Source organism: Gekko japonicus, unplaced genomic scaffold (genome assembly GCF_001447785.1).
Source record: "Gekko japonicus isolate JY-2015 unplaced genomic scaffold, Gekko_japonicus_V1.1 scaffold265, whole genome shotgun sequence".
Classification (NCBI taxonomy): Eukaryota; Metazoa; Chordata; class Lepidosauria; order Squamata; family Gekkonidae; genus Gekko; species Gekko japonicus.
Window position 1 is genome coordinate 988,839 of NW_015176459.1, and position 20,556 is coordinate 1,009,394.

The window sequence follows — 20,556 nt, forward strand, 5'->3', positions numbered from 1 at the left end:
GAAAGAGAATGCAGATCTTCATGTGTATTTACATATTTTATACATATATACATTTGATCTCCCCTGCCTAAAATGGTACAGCCCAGCCACTTATCATGTGGGATGTTTGCTCTTGTGTTTTAGTTTGGAAATCCTGATGCTGACCCTGTGATAGATGAGGAACATGAGCCCACCCACCTGCCTCCGTTTAATTTGAAGTGTTTTTAATCTGTGACTAAGATAATCGATTGGTTGCACCGATTAAAATATGCACGCTTGCTGCTTCCCTTGTCCTCTTTTCAAAGGGCAAATGGATGATTCCCTCCCCCCTTGTTTCAAGGCAATAGTGAAAACAGCAGTAAAAAAAAATCCCATTTCAAACTTTGCTAAAAGGGAAAGAGGGGACCCATTTGTTTTTGCTGGATTTCATATTTGAAATTGCCATGCTTCTTTCGGAATGGGAACAAAATAGGGAGGAAGGGGCCAGGGTGTGAGGGTGGGGGAAGAACTCCAGAATATAAGGAATAAAAGATATTTACAGCACTAGAATGTCCTCATGGAGATGCCTTGCTCAGATATTTAATCTGTCACTAATTCAAAGCAGAGGGGAGAATAATCGGACTGTCAGAAAAGAAGGGAATCTTGCTGTGAAACTAAATCAAGACATAAACATTTCACAAGAGAAGTTCTAATAGAACTACGTCGTGCCTCTTCAGATACATAAAAAGGGCACTCCGGCAACCTGAAGCCTGAATATGATCGGAAACTGCTATGGGGATGGGCAGAACTGAGGTAGCTGAAACCAAGATGGTGTGCCATCTGAAAACAGGCTAAAACCCTCTAGGAAGCTAACAAAATAATGTTTTGTTTTTTTTAAATGACACTTGGTACACCCAAATTACATCTACCAACAAGTGAGGGACCAAAGCCAAGTAGTGAACGGAGCAAAGATCAGGTTGTAGATGGTATAGGGCCTCCATTCTTCAAAAGGTATGGAGCCTCAACACCATCATTTATAGAGAACGTTTAATGGGGCAACCAGCTGTACCTTCAAAGAAAAGCTGGAAAGCCGGCAGCCAAAAAAGCTGGGGATCTGGCAGAAAAAAGCTGGTGGCCAAATCTGCCAAATCAGTTCATTCTTACACACCTTCCTAAACTCACTCTTGTAGGCTGTTCTAGAGACTGAACCCACCGCAGAAAAAGCCTTTGACCTAGCTATTCTTGTATAAACTGAACCAAGGGAGGGAGCCATAAGAAGAAGGCTATCTGAATAATTTAGCTAGCCCATGGGAGCCTATTGGGAGATGCAGCTGGATCAGTGCAAAGGTTTTAGATACAAATGCAACAGGCATAAGGAATCGCCTCTCATCTCCCACAAAAGGCAGCCAGCTCAGTTACTATCCGTCACCACAGTCCATCAAGAAGTGTTTCCTATTATTTTACCTTTGCTGTTATTGATGTTGACTATTTACAGTTTCCTGCCTGGGTAATCTCGCTTCCACAGATGAAATTGTTTCCCATCAACAGCTTATGCTATTTCGGGAGTCTGCGACGACAGTCCAGTCTTCCTATTTTCTGAAAAATTACAAAGAGCAGGAAGTGCATAAGAAGGGAAGCCAACATCTCCCTTTTCACTCTCAACAAACATGCCATTAAAAAAAAGAACCCCACTGAAAAAGCAGAGATATTTAAAAAAAATAAATAACATAATGAGTACAATCATCTCTTGCCAGGGGTCACTCAAGATGCAATTGAGATCATGGCTTTCCCAGCATCTTTAAAGCAAAATGTCAAGTGTGTGTGTGGGGTCCCTAATGAAGAACAAAGCTGTACAGGAGGGGACAGAGGGATTAAACTTTCCATCCCCCACATGCTTTTACCTATTGACCATGTAGCACCATCCTCCCCCAAGCTCTCCTATTAGTCTTGAAAGCAAACAAAGAAAGGCAGCCTTCTTTCCCCATCTTCTTTCTGTCCTAGGATCAGGGCTTTTTTTGTAGAAAAAGCCCAGCAGGAACTCATTAGCATAATAGGCCACACCCAACAACAGAAACTTATTAGCATATCCAGCCACACCCATGAGAGCATAGCTCATTAGCATATTAGGCTGCACCCCCATGTTACCAGAAGTATAGTAATCCAGCCACACCCACCTTTTGCTTCTTATTCTGTTTACCTTGTTTGTTGCCAAAACCCAGGGCTTTTTTGTAGCAGGAACTCCTTTGCATGTTAGGCCACACACCCCTAACGTAGCCAATCCTAATGAGTTTCTGCTATTGGGTGTGGCCTATTATGCTAACGAGTTCCTGCTGGGCGTGGTAAACTTGGGAGCCAGCCGGAACTCCGTTCCTGTGCGTTCCTGCCCAAAAATAGCCCTGCCTAGGATACTAGTAGGAGTGTTTCCGTGGGGTTTCAAAAGGTGAATCTATACAAGGATTGAAGCTTTAAACCTCATCTCTCCCCGTCCCTAAGTGGTCCCAATTTGGATCCAGGCCCCATTTAAAAAGGAAAGGAAAGATATGGTCATGGATCCTTCAGAGTCCTGCCTTTGGTGATTATTAGTTAATATACAGCCACTGAAAATTTCTTTTTACAAGATTGCATCAAGCCCTCTTTGTAAACAGAGAAGTTGACATGATGTAGAATATCTGAGTGATGCATAAATATTGATCACTTGACAGTGTACCTTTTATACTGGTGCCAACTGCCAGGAGTCTGGGTGTGCGTCTCTGGATGCCTCCTTATCAATGGAGGCCCAGATTATAAATGTTGCTAGACTGGTGTCTTTCCAGCTGCACCAGGTCAAGCAACTGCCCCCCTTCCTGTCTCACCCTGACTTTGCCACAGTAATCCATGCAATGGTCACCTCCAGGTTAGACTACTGTAATTCACTCTATGCAGGGCTACCTCTGAGGCTGACCCAGAAACTACAACTGGTCCAGAAATCAGAAGCCTGGGTTCTTACTGGAACCCCATTGACAGCACACATTCAACTGGTACTTTGCCAACTGCACTGGCTTCAGGTTAAATTCCGGATCAAGTTCAAGGTTTTGGTAGTAACCTTTAAAGCAGGGGTGTCGAACTCGTTTGTTATGAGGGCTGGATCTGACATAAATGAGACCTTGTTGGGCGGGACCATGTGTGTCATAAAATGTAATGCCAGGTAGCAGAGATATAAACTTTATAAAAGGACACAAACACAACGATTTTTTTACTTAAAATAAAAAAATGCTTCAAACATTAGTTCTTTAAGCTGCAAACCTACTTTTGATTTATTGACATTCACCACAGAAATCTCATGCTCAAAGTTCTGAGTCTAGGATCCAGGTAAAACATGAAATGGCTGAGTGATTGAGAGTCTGGTGAAGCAAGCTATGATGCAGAAGCAGCAACATTAGAACTGGAAGCAGGAGATGGCCAGTTCCACTGTGGGCCTGATGGAAGCCCTCCGGGGGCCTGAACCCCTGCTCTAAAGCCTTAAATGGTCTTGGACCAATGTATCTACGGGACCACCTCTCAGAGCATTACGCTCTGGGGAGACGAACCTCCTGGTGATCCCTGGCCTGAAAGATATCCGGCTGTCCTTGACCAGAGCTAGGGTCCTTTTGGATCTGGCACCAACCTGGTGGAACTCTCTGTCTAATGAAATCCATGCCCTGCAGGACCTAGTGCAGTTCCACAGGGATTGCAAGACGGAGATGTTTTGCCAGGCCTATAGTTGAGGACAGCAACAGCCTTCCACCGAGCCTGGCCTCCCCCATCTTTTCTCTCTTTGCATGGTCAAAGCAATGGTATTCCCAGTAGTCATGTATGGCTGCGAGAGTTGGACTATAAGGAAGGCCGAGCGCCGAGGAATAGATTCTTTTGAACTATGGTGCTGGAGAAGACTCTTGAGAGTCCCTTGGACTGCAAGAAGATCAAATCAGTCAATCCTAAAAGAAATCAACCCTGACTGTTCCCTGGAAGGCCAGATAATGAAACTGAAGCTCAAATACTTTGGCCACCAAATGAGAAGGGAGCACTCACTGGAGAAGACCCTGATGCTGGGAAAGATTGAAGGTCAAAGAAGACAGGAACGGCAAAGGATGAGATGGTTAGACAGTGTCATAGATGCAACGAACATGAAACTGAGCAAACTTCAGAGGACAGCGGAAGACAGGAGGGCCTGGCGGGAGATGATCCATGGGGTCGCGAAGAGTTCTAAGAAAGAGGAGAGAAAAAGAGAAATGTAACTGTCTAACTAGCTAGGAGAGAGTCATTAACGAACAGATTTCAGCAGGCGCAGGAAAAAGAGACCCAACTGAGTCAATCAGGAGACTATTTGAAGATAGTAGGAAATTCCTAACCTCACTATGCTAACTAATTGTCCCCTCTGCTGCCCCCTGCAGGATGTTCTTGTCATTGTCTTTATCTATGCATAGTAGACCTTGTATATTCCAACAAATATGACAACTTCTTAAGCCAAATGAAAGAGTTTATTTTAGCACTTATATCATTATTTTATACTTTTGTAGCGATACTTAAGTTTATTAACATCATACATTTTAAAAACTTGAACTTGAAAAGGAGACTTACGGTATGTTTGTGCCTAACTGAGAACCAGTTTGGTGCAGTAGTTAAGTGCATGGATTCTAATCTGGGAGAACTGGGTTTGATTCCCCACTCCTCCACTTGCAGCTGCTGGATGACCTTGGGCAAGCCATAGTTCTGTCAGAGCTGTCCTTTCAAGGACAGTTCTGGAAAGAGCTCTCTCAGCCCCACCTACCTCACAGGGTGTCTGTTGTGGGGAGGGGAAGGGATAGGAGTTTGTAAGTCACTCTGAGACTCCGAGTGAAGGGTGGGGTATAAATCCAATCTCTTCTTCTTCTTCTAAAAGAAATCTTTAGAGATTAATTTACAAACTAGGATGAATTGCTTAGTCCCAGGACTTCCACTGAATCCCATTGTTTTCCCTCCCTTCCTTAGGAACACTTCACCGAAGTAATAAAAAATCAGGAGTTTCTCTTGCTGCCGGCCAGCGAAATTGCTAAACTCCTGTCCAGCGATGACATCAACGTTCCCGATGAAGAAGCCATATTCAAGGCCTTAATGATGTGGGTTGGTCACGACCTGCAGAGCAGGCAGAGAGAGCTTGGGATGCTTCTCTCCTATATCAGATTGCCCCTGCTCTCCCCACAGGTGGGTGGAAACATCGGCTGTGGGGGTGATGCATTCTCAGGATGGGGAAGCTGGGATAGCCCAAGAAGTAGGTCTTAAGGAAGGGCCTAAAGGCAAAAAGAGAAAGATGAACATGAACATAATAGCCTCACTTTCCACCAGGATTCTCTACAGTTGAAGAATGAGGCACTGCTCTCCATCCCTGCATCTTTGTGGAAAGCTATACCTTGTCTTAGAGTGTCAACCAGTCCAGTGAATCTGTACCTTCTTGCTTAAAGAAAGGGACCCCTTTCCCAGGGAGATCACAGTCCGGTGCTCTAGCCACACAAATAGAGGGGAAGGGGGGGAGAAGATAATCTTCCAATTATTATGGCATAATTATTTTGGCCCTTCTATGTCCCAGCTCCTGGCAGATCTGGAGAACAGTCCCATGTTCACCAATGACCTGGAGTGCCAGAAACTTCTCATGGAAGCTATGAAGTATCACCTCCTACCAGAGAGGCGGTCTATGATGCAGAGCCCTCGTACCAAGCCGAGGAAATCCACTGTGGGCTCCCTTTATGCTGTGGGGGGCATGGATGCTACCAAAGGTGATCTTGCAAATAGTTCAAATAATCCAGTCTTGATCTTGATTTATTTTTTAAAAATTTGTTTGCATTTGAAGTGGTAAGGCAGAGTGAGTTATCCACTAGGAAACGGCAGCTTTTGGCCATGGTCAAGGATACTGGAATACGGCATGGTTGTCTAAGGGGCCGATAGTGAATTAGTGCCTTCCTCTCTTTTCCTTTATCAAAGTGCACCTGTTGACTGTATTTTAGTTTAACCCCATGGAGGAGGTGATGCCATGGCTGTGTCTTGCACATACACGTACCCTAGCCTGTGGTGACTTAAGGAGTTTGGTCATCTGAAGCAGCTGATGTGGTAGCGGCGAGCACTGCCTCCTCACCATCTTCCCTATGCTGACACTGCCCATGCCCAGGAGCCAAAGGAGGGAATTCCCCCTTACCTCCTTGCTCCCCCTGTTCTAGTGCAGAAAGCCTTGCATGCCCACTACGGCCTCCCGAACCTTAGAGACACTACTCAGGGCTTTTTTTGGAGAAAAAGCCCAGCAGGAACTCATTAGCATAATAGGCCATACCCAACAGCAGAAACTCACTAGCATATTAGGCCACACCCCTGACAGCACAGCTAATTAGCATATTAGCCCACACCCCATGCCTTCCCTTGGCTTGCCTGGGTGCCCTGCGGCTGCAGGGAGCCTGGTCAAGCCAGCCCTTGGACAGGCCGGGGAAGGCACAGGGCCTCCTGATCCTTCCAGCCCCCCCGGCCCCCCCACCTCGGAGTCGCTGGGGGGTCGCTCTCGAGGCCTTCCCTCTGTAGCCACGCACGCAGAGGTTTTGGCTGTAGTGGGCGTGGCCAACTCTGAAGCCAGCCGGAACGCCGTTCCTGTGCGTTCCTGCCCAAAAATAGCCCTGCTGACTCTCATTAACCTATTCATATCAACCGAGGCATTTTCTATTCCACCTACCACATTTGAAGTATTATACTTTTGTTGTAAAATGCAATATGCTTCCATGCTCTCCTGCAGAAATTTTTGAGCTTGCACTTATAGCAAGGTAGTGGTGGTGGAGGAAAGTGTTATCAAGCTGCAGTCAGTTTATGGTGACCCTGATGACGTGTTCAAGGCAAAAGACATTCAGAGGTAGTTTACCGCTTCCTGCCTCTGTGTAACAACTCTGGACTTCCTTGGTGGTCTCCCATCCAAATACTAAACTGGGCCATCCCTGCTTAGTTTCTGAGATCTGATGAGATCGGGCTAGCCCGGGCCATCCAGAGGAGCTTTTTTTAAAAACAACAACAAAACATCAGGTGCTCTTGCAGAAACAGCAAGCAATATGGGATTAGAGGGAACTGTTTTAAACCCAGTATCTTGCTACCTTATTGCATTTTGCTCTGCAGAATGAATGCTAACATTATTCAGCTGCAGTTGTTCCTACTGCTAGTAGCTTAACAAATGTATCTGCTTTAACCGGCCTCTTTTCTCGGACCTGAACCTGCTAATTTACAATCATGGGTTGTCCCTATTTTTCATCTTTGGGGATATTACTGCTGTTTTTTAACATGAGTGGTTAGGACTGTCATTCTTCAGGGTATAGTCTCCCCTCAGGCCCTCCGGAAAGTCGATCTCAGAAGGTAAAATACACTATTTTAAATTAATTTTATGACATCCTGAACTTTAGTTTTCAGTTGAACTTTACTACATCCTCAGTAAATGTTTGCTCAAGCCAGATGCACATTTAAAGTATTTTTATCTCGCGCTCTTTGTTCAAAACTCCTGGGGCAGCTGACGAAAGGCTGAAAGCAAAACAATTAAAAATCACCAAAAGCAGCTGTGTAAATTCAAGTATAAAGCAGCATAGTACTTGTAAAAGATATGAGCAGAGCAACAAAACCATGCAGAGAGTAAAAAGCAGCTTAAAACACAAATCATAAATCAACTGTATCAGATAATTTAAAGAAACCCCACAGACTCCTAAACAAAAAGCCATCAGACAAAGCAAAATGGAATAACTGTGTGCAATCCTATGCAGAAGGATCACACACTGATTTCCAGTTGGTCAGCCGTGTTGGTCTGAAGCAGTAGAACAAATTTAGAGTCCAGTGGCACCTTTAAGACCAACAAAGGTTTACTCAAAGTATGAACTTTCATGTGCATGCACAGCTTATCAAATACATTAGAATGGCAGGGAAGGTTTAGACTTATAGCCTATTAGAAAAGACACCTTTAGACATTAATCTGCTAGTTTGACACATATTTATTGCTTTGTAGCTGTAGACCTTATAACCTTAATTTGTTATTTAGTGTCACTTTGCATATCTTGAACATCATCATGTTACATGTTAATTTGCTGTTCAATCTGTGGCTATAAGTCTGAACCTTGCCTGCCATTCTAACGTATTTGATAAAGTGTGCATGCACACGAAAGCTCATGCCTTGAATAAACCTTTGTTGGTCTTAAAGGTGCCACTGGACTCTAAATTTGTTACACTGATTTCCATGAGTTTAGATTGGAGTGACTTCACATAGGGTTGCATTGTTATTCGACTACAGATCAACCATAAATACAGGGCAGTTTAGTTTAGTTTTATTATTACAGTCTTAAGATCAACATACAGAGTAAGCATAATATGTGAGGGAGTGAGAAGAAACCCCCCAGTCATAATATAAAAAATAGAAATCTGAATTTAAGAACTTTTAAAATGCGATTCCTGCAATCTAAGAATTAATGCACAAAACTCAGTGACTGAATGTGTAATCTCTACATTCTTACCTGATAGGAGCCAGTGAAGCCTTGTTTTGTTTGTGTTAATGTGCCCAGGTGCCCTATCAACTAATGGGGTAATAATTTTAAGATGAGCCTCCCTGTAAAATGGACAGTTGAAGAACATATGCTCTACCGATTCAACCTCGCTTAAAAGGCATGGGCATAGCCTTTCAGAGTAGGGGTTTTTGTTGTACCTACCTTGAATAACCGCAGATGGAAGGGCAGAACATCTAGCTAGGGCAAATGCCCTTCTAGAATTCGTTCCCTCCACTGAAGTCAAATATATCGCCAGCTCAATGGTGCTTTTGATATTTAACAATACCCCAAGTTTGGAAGCCTTAGAGATGTCAGACTGTCGCTCAATATCCTTAACTCTTTGTTTAATTAGTCCTTTGGCTTGTTCAAATCCATAGGATAAGAGTAGCTGAGGTGAGAAACCAATTCTATGAATATGATAGTGAACTGCCTTGATCCAACTGAATTGGAAATCATCCTGGAATATCAGGGGAAGCAAGCCTTGTGGATTGAAATGACCTTTCAGCCACATATAGATGGGTAGAATACATACCCTGGTTTCAGTTCTAAGATTCCCAGACTCTAGTTGTATCCAAGCATTGGATACACAGTTAGGAACTTGCAGAACAGCTCTTAAAAATTTGGACTGAACTCTTTCTTGCAATAATACAGGGCAAATACATTATTTTTGTGAGGCACCTAGACTCAAAAAAGCCTGGTGCCAGATGACATGGCATGCTTCAAGGTGAGAGTTCAAAAGCTGAGGTGCCGCACTAGAAAAGTCACTGTCTCTAATGTCTCACCCTCATTCCGAAAATGCAGACACATCAATAGAGGTGTCTGAGTGAGAACAATCTTAGCTGATAGGCAGACTCGCATGTGAGTAGGTGGTTCATTTGAAACCCTGTTCCCAGACCCTCTAGACTGTAAGGGCAGAACCTACCACACAGCAGATACAAATTGCCAGCCAGTGCAGTTATTTAAGTGTTGGTGAGATGCACTGTTTGTAATATGGATAAACTAACAATCTGGCTGCTGTATTTTGAACCATTTCAAGTTTCTGAACAGTTTTCAAGGACTGTCCTATGTGTAGCACATTGTGGTAATCTAACCCAGATGTGCATGGAAACCTGTCTTATTCCAACTCTGAAAAGAGATACTTTTTTTGTGTCTTTCATCCCTGCCTGTTTTCCTTGCACCTTTGCAGCTGGAAAGTGTTAGAAGTAATTGACAGGTCTGGAAGAATATGGCTACATTCTCTTGTAAATAACTAAAATGTTTTACTATGTAAACCATGAAATAAATACAGCGTTATCACTACCCTGAAGGAAATGTGTGTTTTTTTGCCAACAAATTCATGTTGGCACTCTGCCTACCTGTCTTACTTGGCCAGAGGCTAAAAGCAGCTCTTCCCAACACAAGTGCAGCTCACAAATGATTCACCGAAGTGACTCATGAAAAGTCACAGCTTTTCATTAAGTGCCAGTTATGAGAGGGCGGCAAACTAGGGGTCTAATGTTAGCAAGGAAACCATTATTAGAGAATTTGCAAAAATGTAACAATGGAGAGACATAGACTTACTTGCTTAGGCCCAAAAGCTTAAAATAGCAGACACGAGAGCCCAATGGAGGCCCCCTGACCAAGCTGCAGTCACCTCTTTTCAATAGCGCAAGACTATAGGGTTGCCAACAGGCCTGGAGGAAAAAATTCCTGTCCGGCTGATTTGGCACTAGACCTTAAATCCTGGTTCAACCCTGTCCCCGAACTTACATTCTACACTAGACTCGAGTCACCCCTGTAATTATCCCATGGTATTTTTTGTTTCCACATTACGTTGAGGTCACCCTGGTTTCACCCAGGATAAACGGATGCTGTTATAACCAGGGATAAATGCAAGGTATTGTGTCCCGAGTTGAACTCTGATAAAACCAGGGATGAGTTCCAAGTGCAGAAAGGGCCAGAGGAACTGTGGAATAGAAGAATAGTGGGATAGAGGAAATATGTGGTACTGAACAGCTGAAGCTTTGCATGGCAAGGGAAAAAATGACATCGCCTGGAACACAGCACCCTATTAAGCCTCTATTAAAGGGACAGGACATATTTCTCCAGGCCTTTTGGCAAACCTATGCAAAGCCCTGTGTTTTCCTCACTCCAAACGATCAATCCATTTTTCCATGCCCACTAAGAAAGCAACATAGTCCATTAACAGTCATTGATAGACATCATCATGCCACTGGTTCTTGCTTCTTTCTCACATTTCCCATCCTTTTGAGAGCTATTTAAACTCAAGGCTAGCTTCCGAAACAATAACCAGTATATATTAAATCTGGCCTTATTCTTTCACTTGAGCCAAAGAGGTCATAGCCAAGGGGTTCCTTTTGTGTGTGTGTATCTGCTGAGTTTCAGTTAATAACTAGTTGAAAAAATAATAATGTGGTTAGGCCTTTGATATTCTATAAGCGGAGGAACTGTGGGAAAACAGAGTTAGGTTAAAATTCATGCAACTGAGAAAAAAATTGCCCAGATGGTAAATCTTAACTATATTATGAAATATAGCTTTGGAGATGAATATTTCTACTTGTAAATTGGAAATGTGACAAGTCCTCCCTCAGGCACACATGAGATCTGGTTTTTATATTTTTGACAGGGACAACAACAATTGAGAAATACGACTTGAGGACAAACAGCTGGATACAAATTGGGACAATGAATGGGAGGCGGTTACAGTTCGGGGTAGCTGTGATTGACAACAAACTCTACATCGTGGGTGGGAGAGATGGCTTGAAAACATCCAATACAGTGGAATGCTTCAACCCAGTAACCAAAGCCTGGACGGTCATGCCGCCCATGTCAACTCACAGGCATGGCTTGGGTAAAGATTTCTTTTTTTTAACCTAGTGTGTTCTTAATTTGTCAACTGGGTATTTCAATCTGTGTTTTAATCTTGTTCATTGGACGCTTTATAATTTGTGTCCTTGTACAACCTGGTTGCTGCATTGTTTGCCCTAGGGTTGCCAACCTCCAGGTGGTGGCTGGAGATCTGGGTTCACAACTGATCTCCAGGTGACAGAGATCAGTTCACTTGGAGAAAATGGCTGCTTTTGAAGGTAGACTCTGATGTCTCTGGTTAACAGGGTCAAGTAATAAGTGACACAAAAGATCCATTGCCAGTCTGAGTAGACAGTACTGACCTTGATAGACCGAAGGCCTGATTCAGCCTAAGATTGCTTCGTGTGGTCATGTGTGTGTGTTCATTTAGCCCTCATGGCTGATAACAATGCAATCAGTGAAAGGTTTCCCCAAGGAATGTGTAAGTGAATATGATTCACTACTGTGGAGATACATGGCACTGATGCTCCTACTGGGTGTGGGGTAAAGTGCTGTCAAGTCACAGCCGACTTATGCTGACCCCATGGAGTTTTCAAGGCAAGCGATTAAGCAGAGGTGATTCACCATGGCCTTGGTGTCTGCCATTCTTCCTTGGTGTCTGCCATCCAAGTACCAGGCCTGCTTAGTTTCTGAGATCTGACGAGACTGGGCTATCCTGTACCAATCCATTCCACATACCCAGTGCCTTTACTAGCTATTAGCCATGATTGTCAGTCACCTCGTTGACTCATTAGATGGATGGGTGAGTTACAGATCTATTTGAAAATCCAGTATGATTTACTTATCTGTTTATTCCCTCTCCTCTCCTAATCCTAAGGCGTAGCAATGCTTGAAGGGCCAATGTATGCTGTTGGTGGCCATGATGGGTGGAGCTATCTCAACACAGTTGAAAGATGGGACCCCCAGGCACGGCAGTGGAACTACGTCGCCAGCATGGCGACACCTCGGAGCACGGTGGGGGTTGCAGCACTGAACAGCAAGTATGTATGACACGCAGGCCCACTATTCTTGCAAATAGTGAGACTTCTTAGGAAGAAACAAACACATTCCCCACCAAGATGAAGTTTTCTGCTTAAGGTAATTTGCAAAGAAAAGCTACAGATAGATTCACAAGAATACTGAGCAGGGTAAGGTCATGAGGGCCATTGCAGAGTACGTTGCAAAGTCTCCTCAAGTGGTCAAAATGCTTTTGTGCATCTGTGTATGAACGGAATATAGTCTCCATACTAACTTCACCAGCACAAAGAAATGCAAATATATTTACCCTGCCACGGTGCTAGCTTTGCTCATCTCCCTTCAGCATCTAAAAATGATATGAGACCTGAAAGGCAGCAGGTAGAATACTTGCTTCTCTGATAAGGAATGATTTATTATTATTATTTTGAATTATTTATTTTAAACTTTAAGCAGAACTAATACAATACAATATTTCAACAGAAATTGCTTAGAATACAATGAAAATAACTGATTAGACGTCAAATTAATTTATAACTTTGACTAAATAGCAACAAAATTGAGGTGACTATTCCTAAATTCAACAATGATTCAACACACAAGTGACCGCACTAACGAATCACAGAAATAATATTCCCTTAGGGTGAGAAAAATGGAAAATTGATTAATTGGGGTACCACATTTCAATAAAACAAGAAGCATATTGGTTCAAATCAATCTGGGTTTGCTTCTTATAATATCAAACAGAGATTAAGAAGTGGCTGCCGAAAAGAATTGCCTGTTGACAACTGGCCATATTGGAGGGGTGGAAGATGACTACAGGACCATTAAAAACACAGGAGAGTGGACTCAAAAGGGAAGAGGTTCTGAGCACGTGCCAGCAGTGGCTACAGTTTGTTCACTGGTAGCATCTCTCAGAACTGGTATGACTTAGATGCCACTTTGGAGGCAGGTCAGGTAGCAGAAGCATCAGAAGACCTATCCAGTCAATTTTAATTAAAATTATGTAAAGACAAAGGTTTCTGCTGATTGGAAGGAGCTGGGGTGATTTTTGCCAAGTCTCCCTTCCCACTGCAGGCCTCCACTTCAACCCTCATGTTGTTCCTGAGGGGCCTACTTTCCCACAGGAATGCTATTTCAGGGAGCATTTCAGGCTGCAGTAGAATGGGAAGGAGACACAAATGCCTTCTGTTAGCAAAGATTTACTGTGTGATCCAAGCTATCGTGACGGTTCCATTGCTTCGTATTATGATCTCTTGATTACAAACAGGTGAGTGTCCAAGCACATTAAAGAAAATAATAATTTGTCCTCTCTTAAAGAAGCCCTCTTTCGACAGGGAAATTGTAGTCAATTGTAAGCACATCTCAAATTTACCATTCTTTGGGAAAGTAGTAGTGGAAGAACAATTCTAGGGCTTCCTGAATCAGTCATCTGTTTTACTCTACATTGAGGCCTGCCTTCGGGATGTAAACCAGTCTTGCTGCACTGGTAGCTTGATAAGGGGAATGCATCCCCTTTGATTTTGATAGATCTTTCTGCCATGTTTGATCCTGTCTTGAATGAAAAGTGAAGCACTCAAGATAGAACTATGGAATGAAGTATTTGAAAAATGTATACAATATATAAGATTAAATGCAGTAGATGGCTAGAAATAATTGTAATACAAAATCACACCATATTGAGACAAAAAAACCTCTGATTGATTTTTGTGTGTGTCAAGCATTAAATAAATGTTTCATTGACTTTTGTAGAATGCTTTTTGTTACTTGGAAGGAACAAAACTGACTAGTTTTTTTTTAAACTGACATTTTGTGAGTTGGTATTATTCTTAATAGTCTTGTGTATTGTAGGGATGATTTCAAATCCCTTGCGGTTCCAGGTCGTATTCGGGATGGAGAGGCTTGGCCAGCCTTATACCGCCCCGTTCAAAATGACTACTCATACACAGTTTCTTTGGAAATTAGGTGGATAAAATTGGCCACAACTTTATTGATTACAGCTGTTATAGGCATTGGCACGGCATTAGTCCACCGGATCCGACCCTTCGGCTGACCCTTCTGCCAGCCGAGGTATCCGTTACCCAGCCAACCGGCATGGGTAGAGACTGCGGGATTGCAGGTTGCCGAGGTTCACCTGGATGCCTGCCTTTGTGTTAACTCCCCTGCCACCTAGTGGTGAGGGCCATCGCTGTTAGTACTTGCGCTTGCCTGCTCCCTTCGACCTCACGCCAAGACCCTTACAGGGGTCCCCACCTCCGGAAAATGGCACACAGGCCGATTACCACCAAATGGATCCGGCCCCATGCTGTCACCGCCGAGAGTTGTGACAAGCTGTGTACCCCGGAACTAAATATCGAAAACTAACAACACACAACCCAGAATGACCCGCAACCCCGTTTACAGTAACCTCGCCTGCTAAGTCCTGACCCTTACAAAGGCCCAAGAAACAGGGAGGGACGGGTCGGCAAGCAGCTCAAGCCGCAACAGAAAGGGGGGTGAGGACGGCGAGTGGTCCGGGTCATGCATACCTGCGCCTCTCCCTCTGGCCACCCCGCTGCCCGGCGATTGGCCCAGGGAGGGAGGGGAGGTGCCTACCTCCCCGCAACTCACCTGGCCCCACCCTCCCTGGCCTGGTGACTGGCCAGCCTTGTCCCCCCCTGCCTGGGCCCCGCAAATGGTGGGCCTCGCCTACCCGGGCCCTTTCTGCTCATCTCCTGCTTTGACCCCAAAATCAGCTTTGCTTTTCCCTTGCATGCATTGAAGACACTGCTTTTGCAACATTTACTGTTTCCTCACATTACCTCCATATGCATTTTTCAATGTTATTCATGCACCAATACATGGTCATTATATAATGAACATAGATTATGTATGCCATACATACAAATAGCATATGTATTACATATGGAAACAAAAGCACATGCACATAATTGAAATGAATCAACAAAACTGACCATAAACAGCAGAGAACTAGCCATTGAAAAAATATAAATGAAGATAAAAACAAATAAAATAGGGAAAATGTGTTTTCCCCTATCATTTGTTTACCCCATATAAAATTTGTTTACCCCCTTAAATTTTTTTTTCATACCAGCAGAGAAAGCCACAACTCTGCAAATCCCTAGCACCGTTTCCAGGTGTTGATTGAACAATGGAGGAAAAAAATACCCTATCCATGTCAAACAAAACATCCCCATGAATGCATAGCTGATGCGAGTTGGGGAACTGGATGACCCACCCAGTAGATATCAGGGCAAAGAAAACACGAATGCTTTAGAAATAGACTTAATTTCCAACAGAGCCATTTGAATCTTCTGGGCAGCAGATAAGGTTTTCGTACAACCACTTCATTCTTCTGTGCTTTGCTTTTGAAGGTTGTATGCTGTTGGCGGGCGAGATGGCAGCTCTTGCCTGAAATCCATGGAGTGTTTTGATCCTCACACCAACAAGTGGAGCATGTGTGCATCAATGTCAAAGCGGAGAGGAGGAGTTGGAGTTGCAACGTACAATGGGCTCCTGTATGCCGTGGGAGGCCATGATGCTCCGGCTTCAAATCACTGCTCTCGGCTTTCTGATTGTGTAGAAAGGTAAAGGGGAAGAGAGAAAATTCTTGCTGTCTTTGGTGCACATTGTTTGATAAACCAGAAATCAGATCAAGAGCTCAGAGCTCAAACTAGAAATGATGGCAGGAGATCAACGATATGATCTGTTGCTGGTTTTTTTCTTGGGGGAGGGTTTCCTAACTTCAGAGCAGCTTCACAGGGCTGTGGGTGAGATGGGGAAGTTGTGCTGGGTGCACATGCTTAGCCCATACCCCCTGGCGCTAGGGTTGCCAGGTCCCCACTGGTGGGTGATGGGGGGGTAGGGTTGGGAAACTCCTGGAGATTTGGAGATGGAGCCTGGGGAGGGCAGGGGTCTCAGTGGGGTAGAATACCATACAGTCCACCCTCCAAAGCATTCATTTCCTCGAGGGGAACTGATTTCTGTAGCCTGGAGATGAGCTGCAATTCCAGGGGATCCCCAGGTCCCACGTGGATCCTGGCATCTCTGGCCCCCGCACTATTTCCCCCAATCTCAATGGCCCCTTTTTGACCAGCTGGGGTAAATGAATGGATACCATAAGAACATTTGTATTTTTCACCCCTCCCCCCAAACAGCTTCAGTACCTCTGCTTGGCTGCTTTTTAAAACAGCAGTTTATGTGTGGGAGAACATAAGATGAGCCCTGTTGAATCGGGTCAATAGTTTACTGAGTCTAGCTTCACACAGAGGCCAGCCAGACACCTTAGGATGCCTATAAGCAGGGCACAGAGGCCAAGGCCACTGTCCACCCCCCCCCATAACTGCCATTCAGAGGCATACAGCCTCTCAAAATGGAGAAGGAGAGATTGGATTAGGGCTGCCAAGTGGGGGCGGATGGTGGGTAAACCCCCGCTTTGGAGGCCCGATTTCCGCCGCCGCGGAATTGGGCCCTGGGGGAAACCCCACCCCTGCGTGCATGTCACCAGGAAGTGACGTGGGCACGCCGGGCACACTGGGGGCGGAGCCACGGCCATACAAGGGAAAACTCTATGGTTTTCCCTTGTATGGCCGTGGCCCCACCCCCAGCGTGCCTGGCATCCTCCTGTCACTTCCGGGTGACGTGCGTGTGGCGCGCGCGCGCACGCACAGGATGTCGGCCGGAAGCCCCCTGCTTCTGGCGAAGATACACTTGGCAACCCTAGATTGGATTTGTACCCCACCCTTCACTACCCGAAGGAGTCTCAGAGCGGCTTACAATCTCCTTGAGAGAACAGCTATGAGAGAACTTGTGACTGACCCAAGGTCACACCAGCAGCTGCATGTGGAGGAGTGGGGAATCAAACCCGGTTCTCCCAGATTAGAGTCTGCGCTCCTAACCACTACAGCAAACTGGGTAATAATTAATAGCACTGGCACTTAGGCGCTCCTGTGCTGACAGATTTCTTACTTCCTAGTTTATCATCCTCATTTACTTCATTTATACCCCACCTTTTCCCCCAATGGGGACCCAAAGCTGCTTCCATTGTTCTCTCCTCCATCTTGTCCTTACAACAACCCTGTGAGGGAGGCTAGGCTGCGAGTGTGTGACTGGCCCCAGGCCACCCAGCAAGCTTCTGGGGTGGAGTGAGGACTCCAACCTGGGTTGCCCAGATCCCAGTCGGACACTCTAGCCACTGGGGCATGCTAGCGCCACAGTAGTTCGGCCTTCTGTGTTGTCCAGCCTGAAACTCACCTTAAGGGGCCACAGACAGTGTTGCTTCAGAAACTGAGGCCGGCTGCCGCATGTTAAGCAAGTGCTGCTATCTTAACTCTAATTGTATTCACATGTCATTGTAGCAAGGGAACTGTTGTGGAGAGAGTTTAGGACTGATGGGGCCTGGATTCTCTCTGGTGCTCAGCCATGAAGCTCCTCACGTGACCCTGGGCCAGGCAGCTCTCTATCCCTTGTGAGGATAAAATGAGAGAGAAAGCTGGTTTATACCCAGAGCTCCTTGGAGGAAGGTGGTGGTGGGGAGAAATGTGATAAATGCAGTTCAGTGCTCTGACATCAGTTTATCTGTAGCTATGCAACCAGGACCTGCTTGAAGAAACTCTCCTGCATTGCCTGACCCCCGGTCTGACAGATTTCAATCATATCCCATGGCTCTGACAGGGACTTGTGATGCTAAAAAGCCACACTGAGCCCCCTCCACACCCTGGCTCCCTTTGTGCCCCATGTAAATTCTATTAACATAAAAGAGAATGCGCAAGACAAATTGAATGCACTTTCAGGCCAGTGTAGGATGGAATTTGCACCGCATTCCAATTCAAGCCCATTATATTAAAAATATCCAGGGGTCATTTCCTGCGGGAGCACACAGGAGCGGAGTTCTGGCAGTAAGGAGCCCATTGGGTGTTCACATGCAAGAAGCCCCACCCCCTGCTCCCAGCAGTCCTCAGTCAGGCTACGAGGAGCAAGAAGCAGCCAGGTAAGTTGCAGAGCCCCCCCCCCCGGCCCGCCTTCAGGTACCAGCTCTCCCTCTTCTGTGAGGGCAGATCTGCATGTTCCCCCCACCCCCCACTAGCTAGCAATCCAAAACAGTCCAGTGAAGCCTGAGCAGTGGGTGTTGCCTTCTGACACACTTCCGGTGATGTCAGGGGGCGTGGCATATGCAAATAAGTTATGCTAATGAGTTATGCTAATGAGCTCCTGCACCTTTTTTCCTACGAAATGACCCCTGAAAATATCCTTTATTTCTCTTTACGCTCCTTTTCCTTAAAACATTTTAATGTGCTTGATGAATGTTAGGCTGGCCTATTGCCGAAAACACACTAGGGAATCTTGAGAAATATTAAAGGTGAAATTGATCGTGCAGAACGTTTTCGCATGGATCATATGCCCTGTATTTTAGCACAGGGGTACTGGATGCCAGCCAAGGGCTGCAGCAGTTGGACATCACAGAAATCACAGCTGCAAGGGCTGCAAGCATAAAGTGGCTGATTAACTAAATAAGCTTGAATGGATTAACTGGTGGAAGCCACTCCCCCCCCCCCCCCAACAAGGAAGGGCACATTTATGGGGGGGGGGGGCAGGAGGCTACTTTGATTCTGGTGTGTTTCTGTAAATGGGGAATGAAAAATAAGCAGCCCTTCCTTTTGACAGTGGTTTAGATACAGAGAACAGAAGAACTGCCATTAATGTCGTTCTATGGCCCCAGTCACACATTAGGCACGCTAGAGAGACGGAAGATGGACGGATTTTCCGGGCGCGATCTCACCGCCACATCTGGGAAGTGTAGCGCTCCCGTGGCGCACCCGAGGCTTCCCGCCGAAGATGCGGGGTAAAAAACTAGTACCTCGGAGGTACTAGTTTACGGAAACCGTGGGGCAAGGGCGGGCGTCTGATCGCATTTCCAGTGGTAGTTCCGGCGCTCGCCCATGTCCCCTCACAAAAGGTCCCCCCCCAAGTCTCCACGGATGCGCACAAGCACCCAATGGAGCATGCACCCATTTCAGTTAAAAAACCCCCACAACCCCTTGCCGCGCCGCTCCGCTTCTTTGCCGCGTTGTGTGATCAGCACCTCCCCCCTAACCACGGGAGCTTGACGGGACCTCAACCCGACGCCTGATCGCGCAGTCGCGCGTTAGTTTGCTCCAGGGCAAACAGCCACGCCTCCCCCCGCGCATTTTCCTGCCCGTGTGGCCGGGGCCTATAGATGTTTTACATATGCAAGACGCTGCATAAGCAGAACAGCACCTTTGGATTCAGTTTCCCTGAATGGAAGGTGCCTTCTGCAGACCAAAGAAATCCTTTGGAGCTAACCGGACAATTTATATATGTGTTTATTTTCACACACCCCGCCTTTCTTTGGGGACCCAAAACACCTTACATGACTCTCCTCTCTTCCATTTGATTCTCACAACAACCCTGTGCGGTAGTGTCACGGCTCAGGTGGGTTGTCACCTGATGCTGCCACCGCTGTGGTTTTAGGATCCCTTGAGAAGGCCCAGAGCACTCTCCCAAGACCTTCAGACCTCGCTTATTTATAGGGTTGCCAGCCTCCAGTTGGGGCCTGGGGATCTCCCGCTTTTACAACTGATCTCCAGCTAACAGAGATCAGCTCCCCTGGAGAAAATGGCTGCTTGGGAGGGTGGACTGCATGGCATTGTACCATGCCGAGGCCCCTCCCCTCCCCAAACCCCGCCCTCTCCTGGCTCCACCCCCAAAGTCTCCAGGTATTTTCCAACCCAGACATGGCAACCCTACTTATTTGGCCAAATAATAGGTGTGAGGACCAGGCAGAGTAAACAATAAATAAAAGGTTTATTTTTACAGGAGGTCAGTCAAATATAGGAAACAACAAGGTGCAAGAACAATAGCAATAAGTGGGTGAAGAGAAAAGAAACCAAATGCCCTAACGCGACTAGACTCACAGTCCCTAGCCCATTGTCTCAGTTGGGCCTCAGTCTGCTCACCCTTCCTCTCAGGGTTAGGGTCTCTCCCAGCAGCAGCCTTCCTTCTGGCCTTGCTCTCTTGGAAGAGAGAACAGCTCTTCTTCTGTACCAGCTCTTTTGTTATAAGTCCCGTTTCTCTGTGATTAGCTAAAATTGGCACCAAAACCTCTCCGGGGCTTCTGGGAGTTGTAGGCCTGGCCTCCTCCCAATGCTACTCAGGCTCTAGGCTTCCCAAGTCCCCCTGGGGGGGCGGGGAAACCCCCGCCCCAGAGGCCCGTTCC

At 45.8% G+C, this 20,556-nt stretch overlaps 1 protein-coding gene across 1 annotated transcript in view; it reads left to right on the forward strand.

Annotated features, from left to right (window-relative positions):
* Positions 1 to 15,911, forward strand: part of KLHL4 (kelch like family member 4) — a 62,307-nt gene extending 46,396 nt beyond the window's left edge. The window contains exons 5-9 of the mRNA XM_015426984.1: positions 4,945 to 5,157; positions 5,540 to 5,726; positions 11,125 to 11,349; positions 12,184 to 12,346; positions 15,695 to 15,911. Of these exons, the coding sequence (XP_015282470.1) occupies positions 4,945 to 5,157; positions 5,540 to 5,726; positions 11,125 to 11,349; positions 12,184 to 12,346; positions 15,695 to 15,911 (1,005 nt within the window). The remainder of the gene's footprint in view (positions 1 to 4,944; positions 5,158 to 5,539; positions 5,727 to 11,124; positions 11,350 to 12,183; positions 12,347 to 15,694) is intronic.
* Positions 15,912 to 20,556: the final 4,645 nt, after the last annotated feature.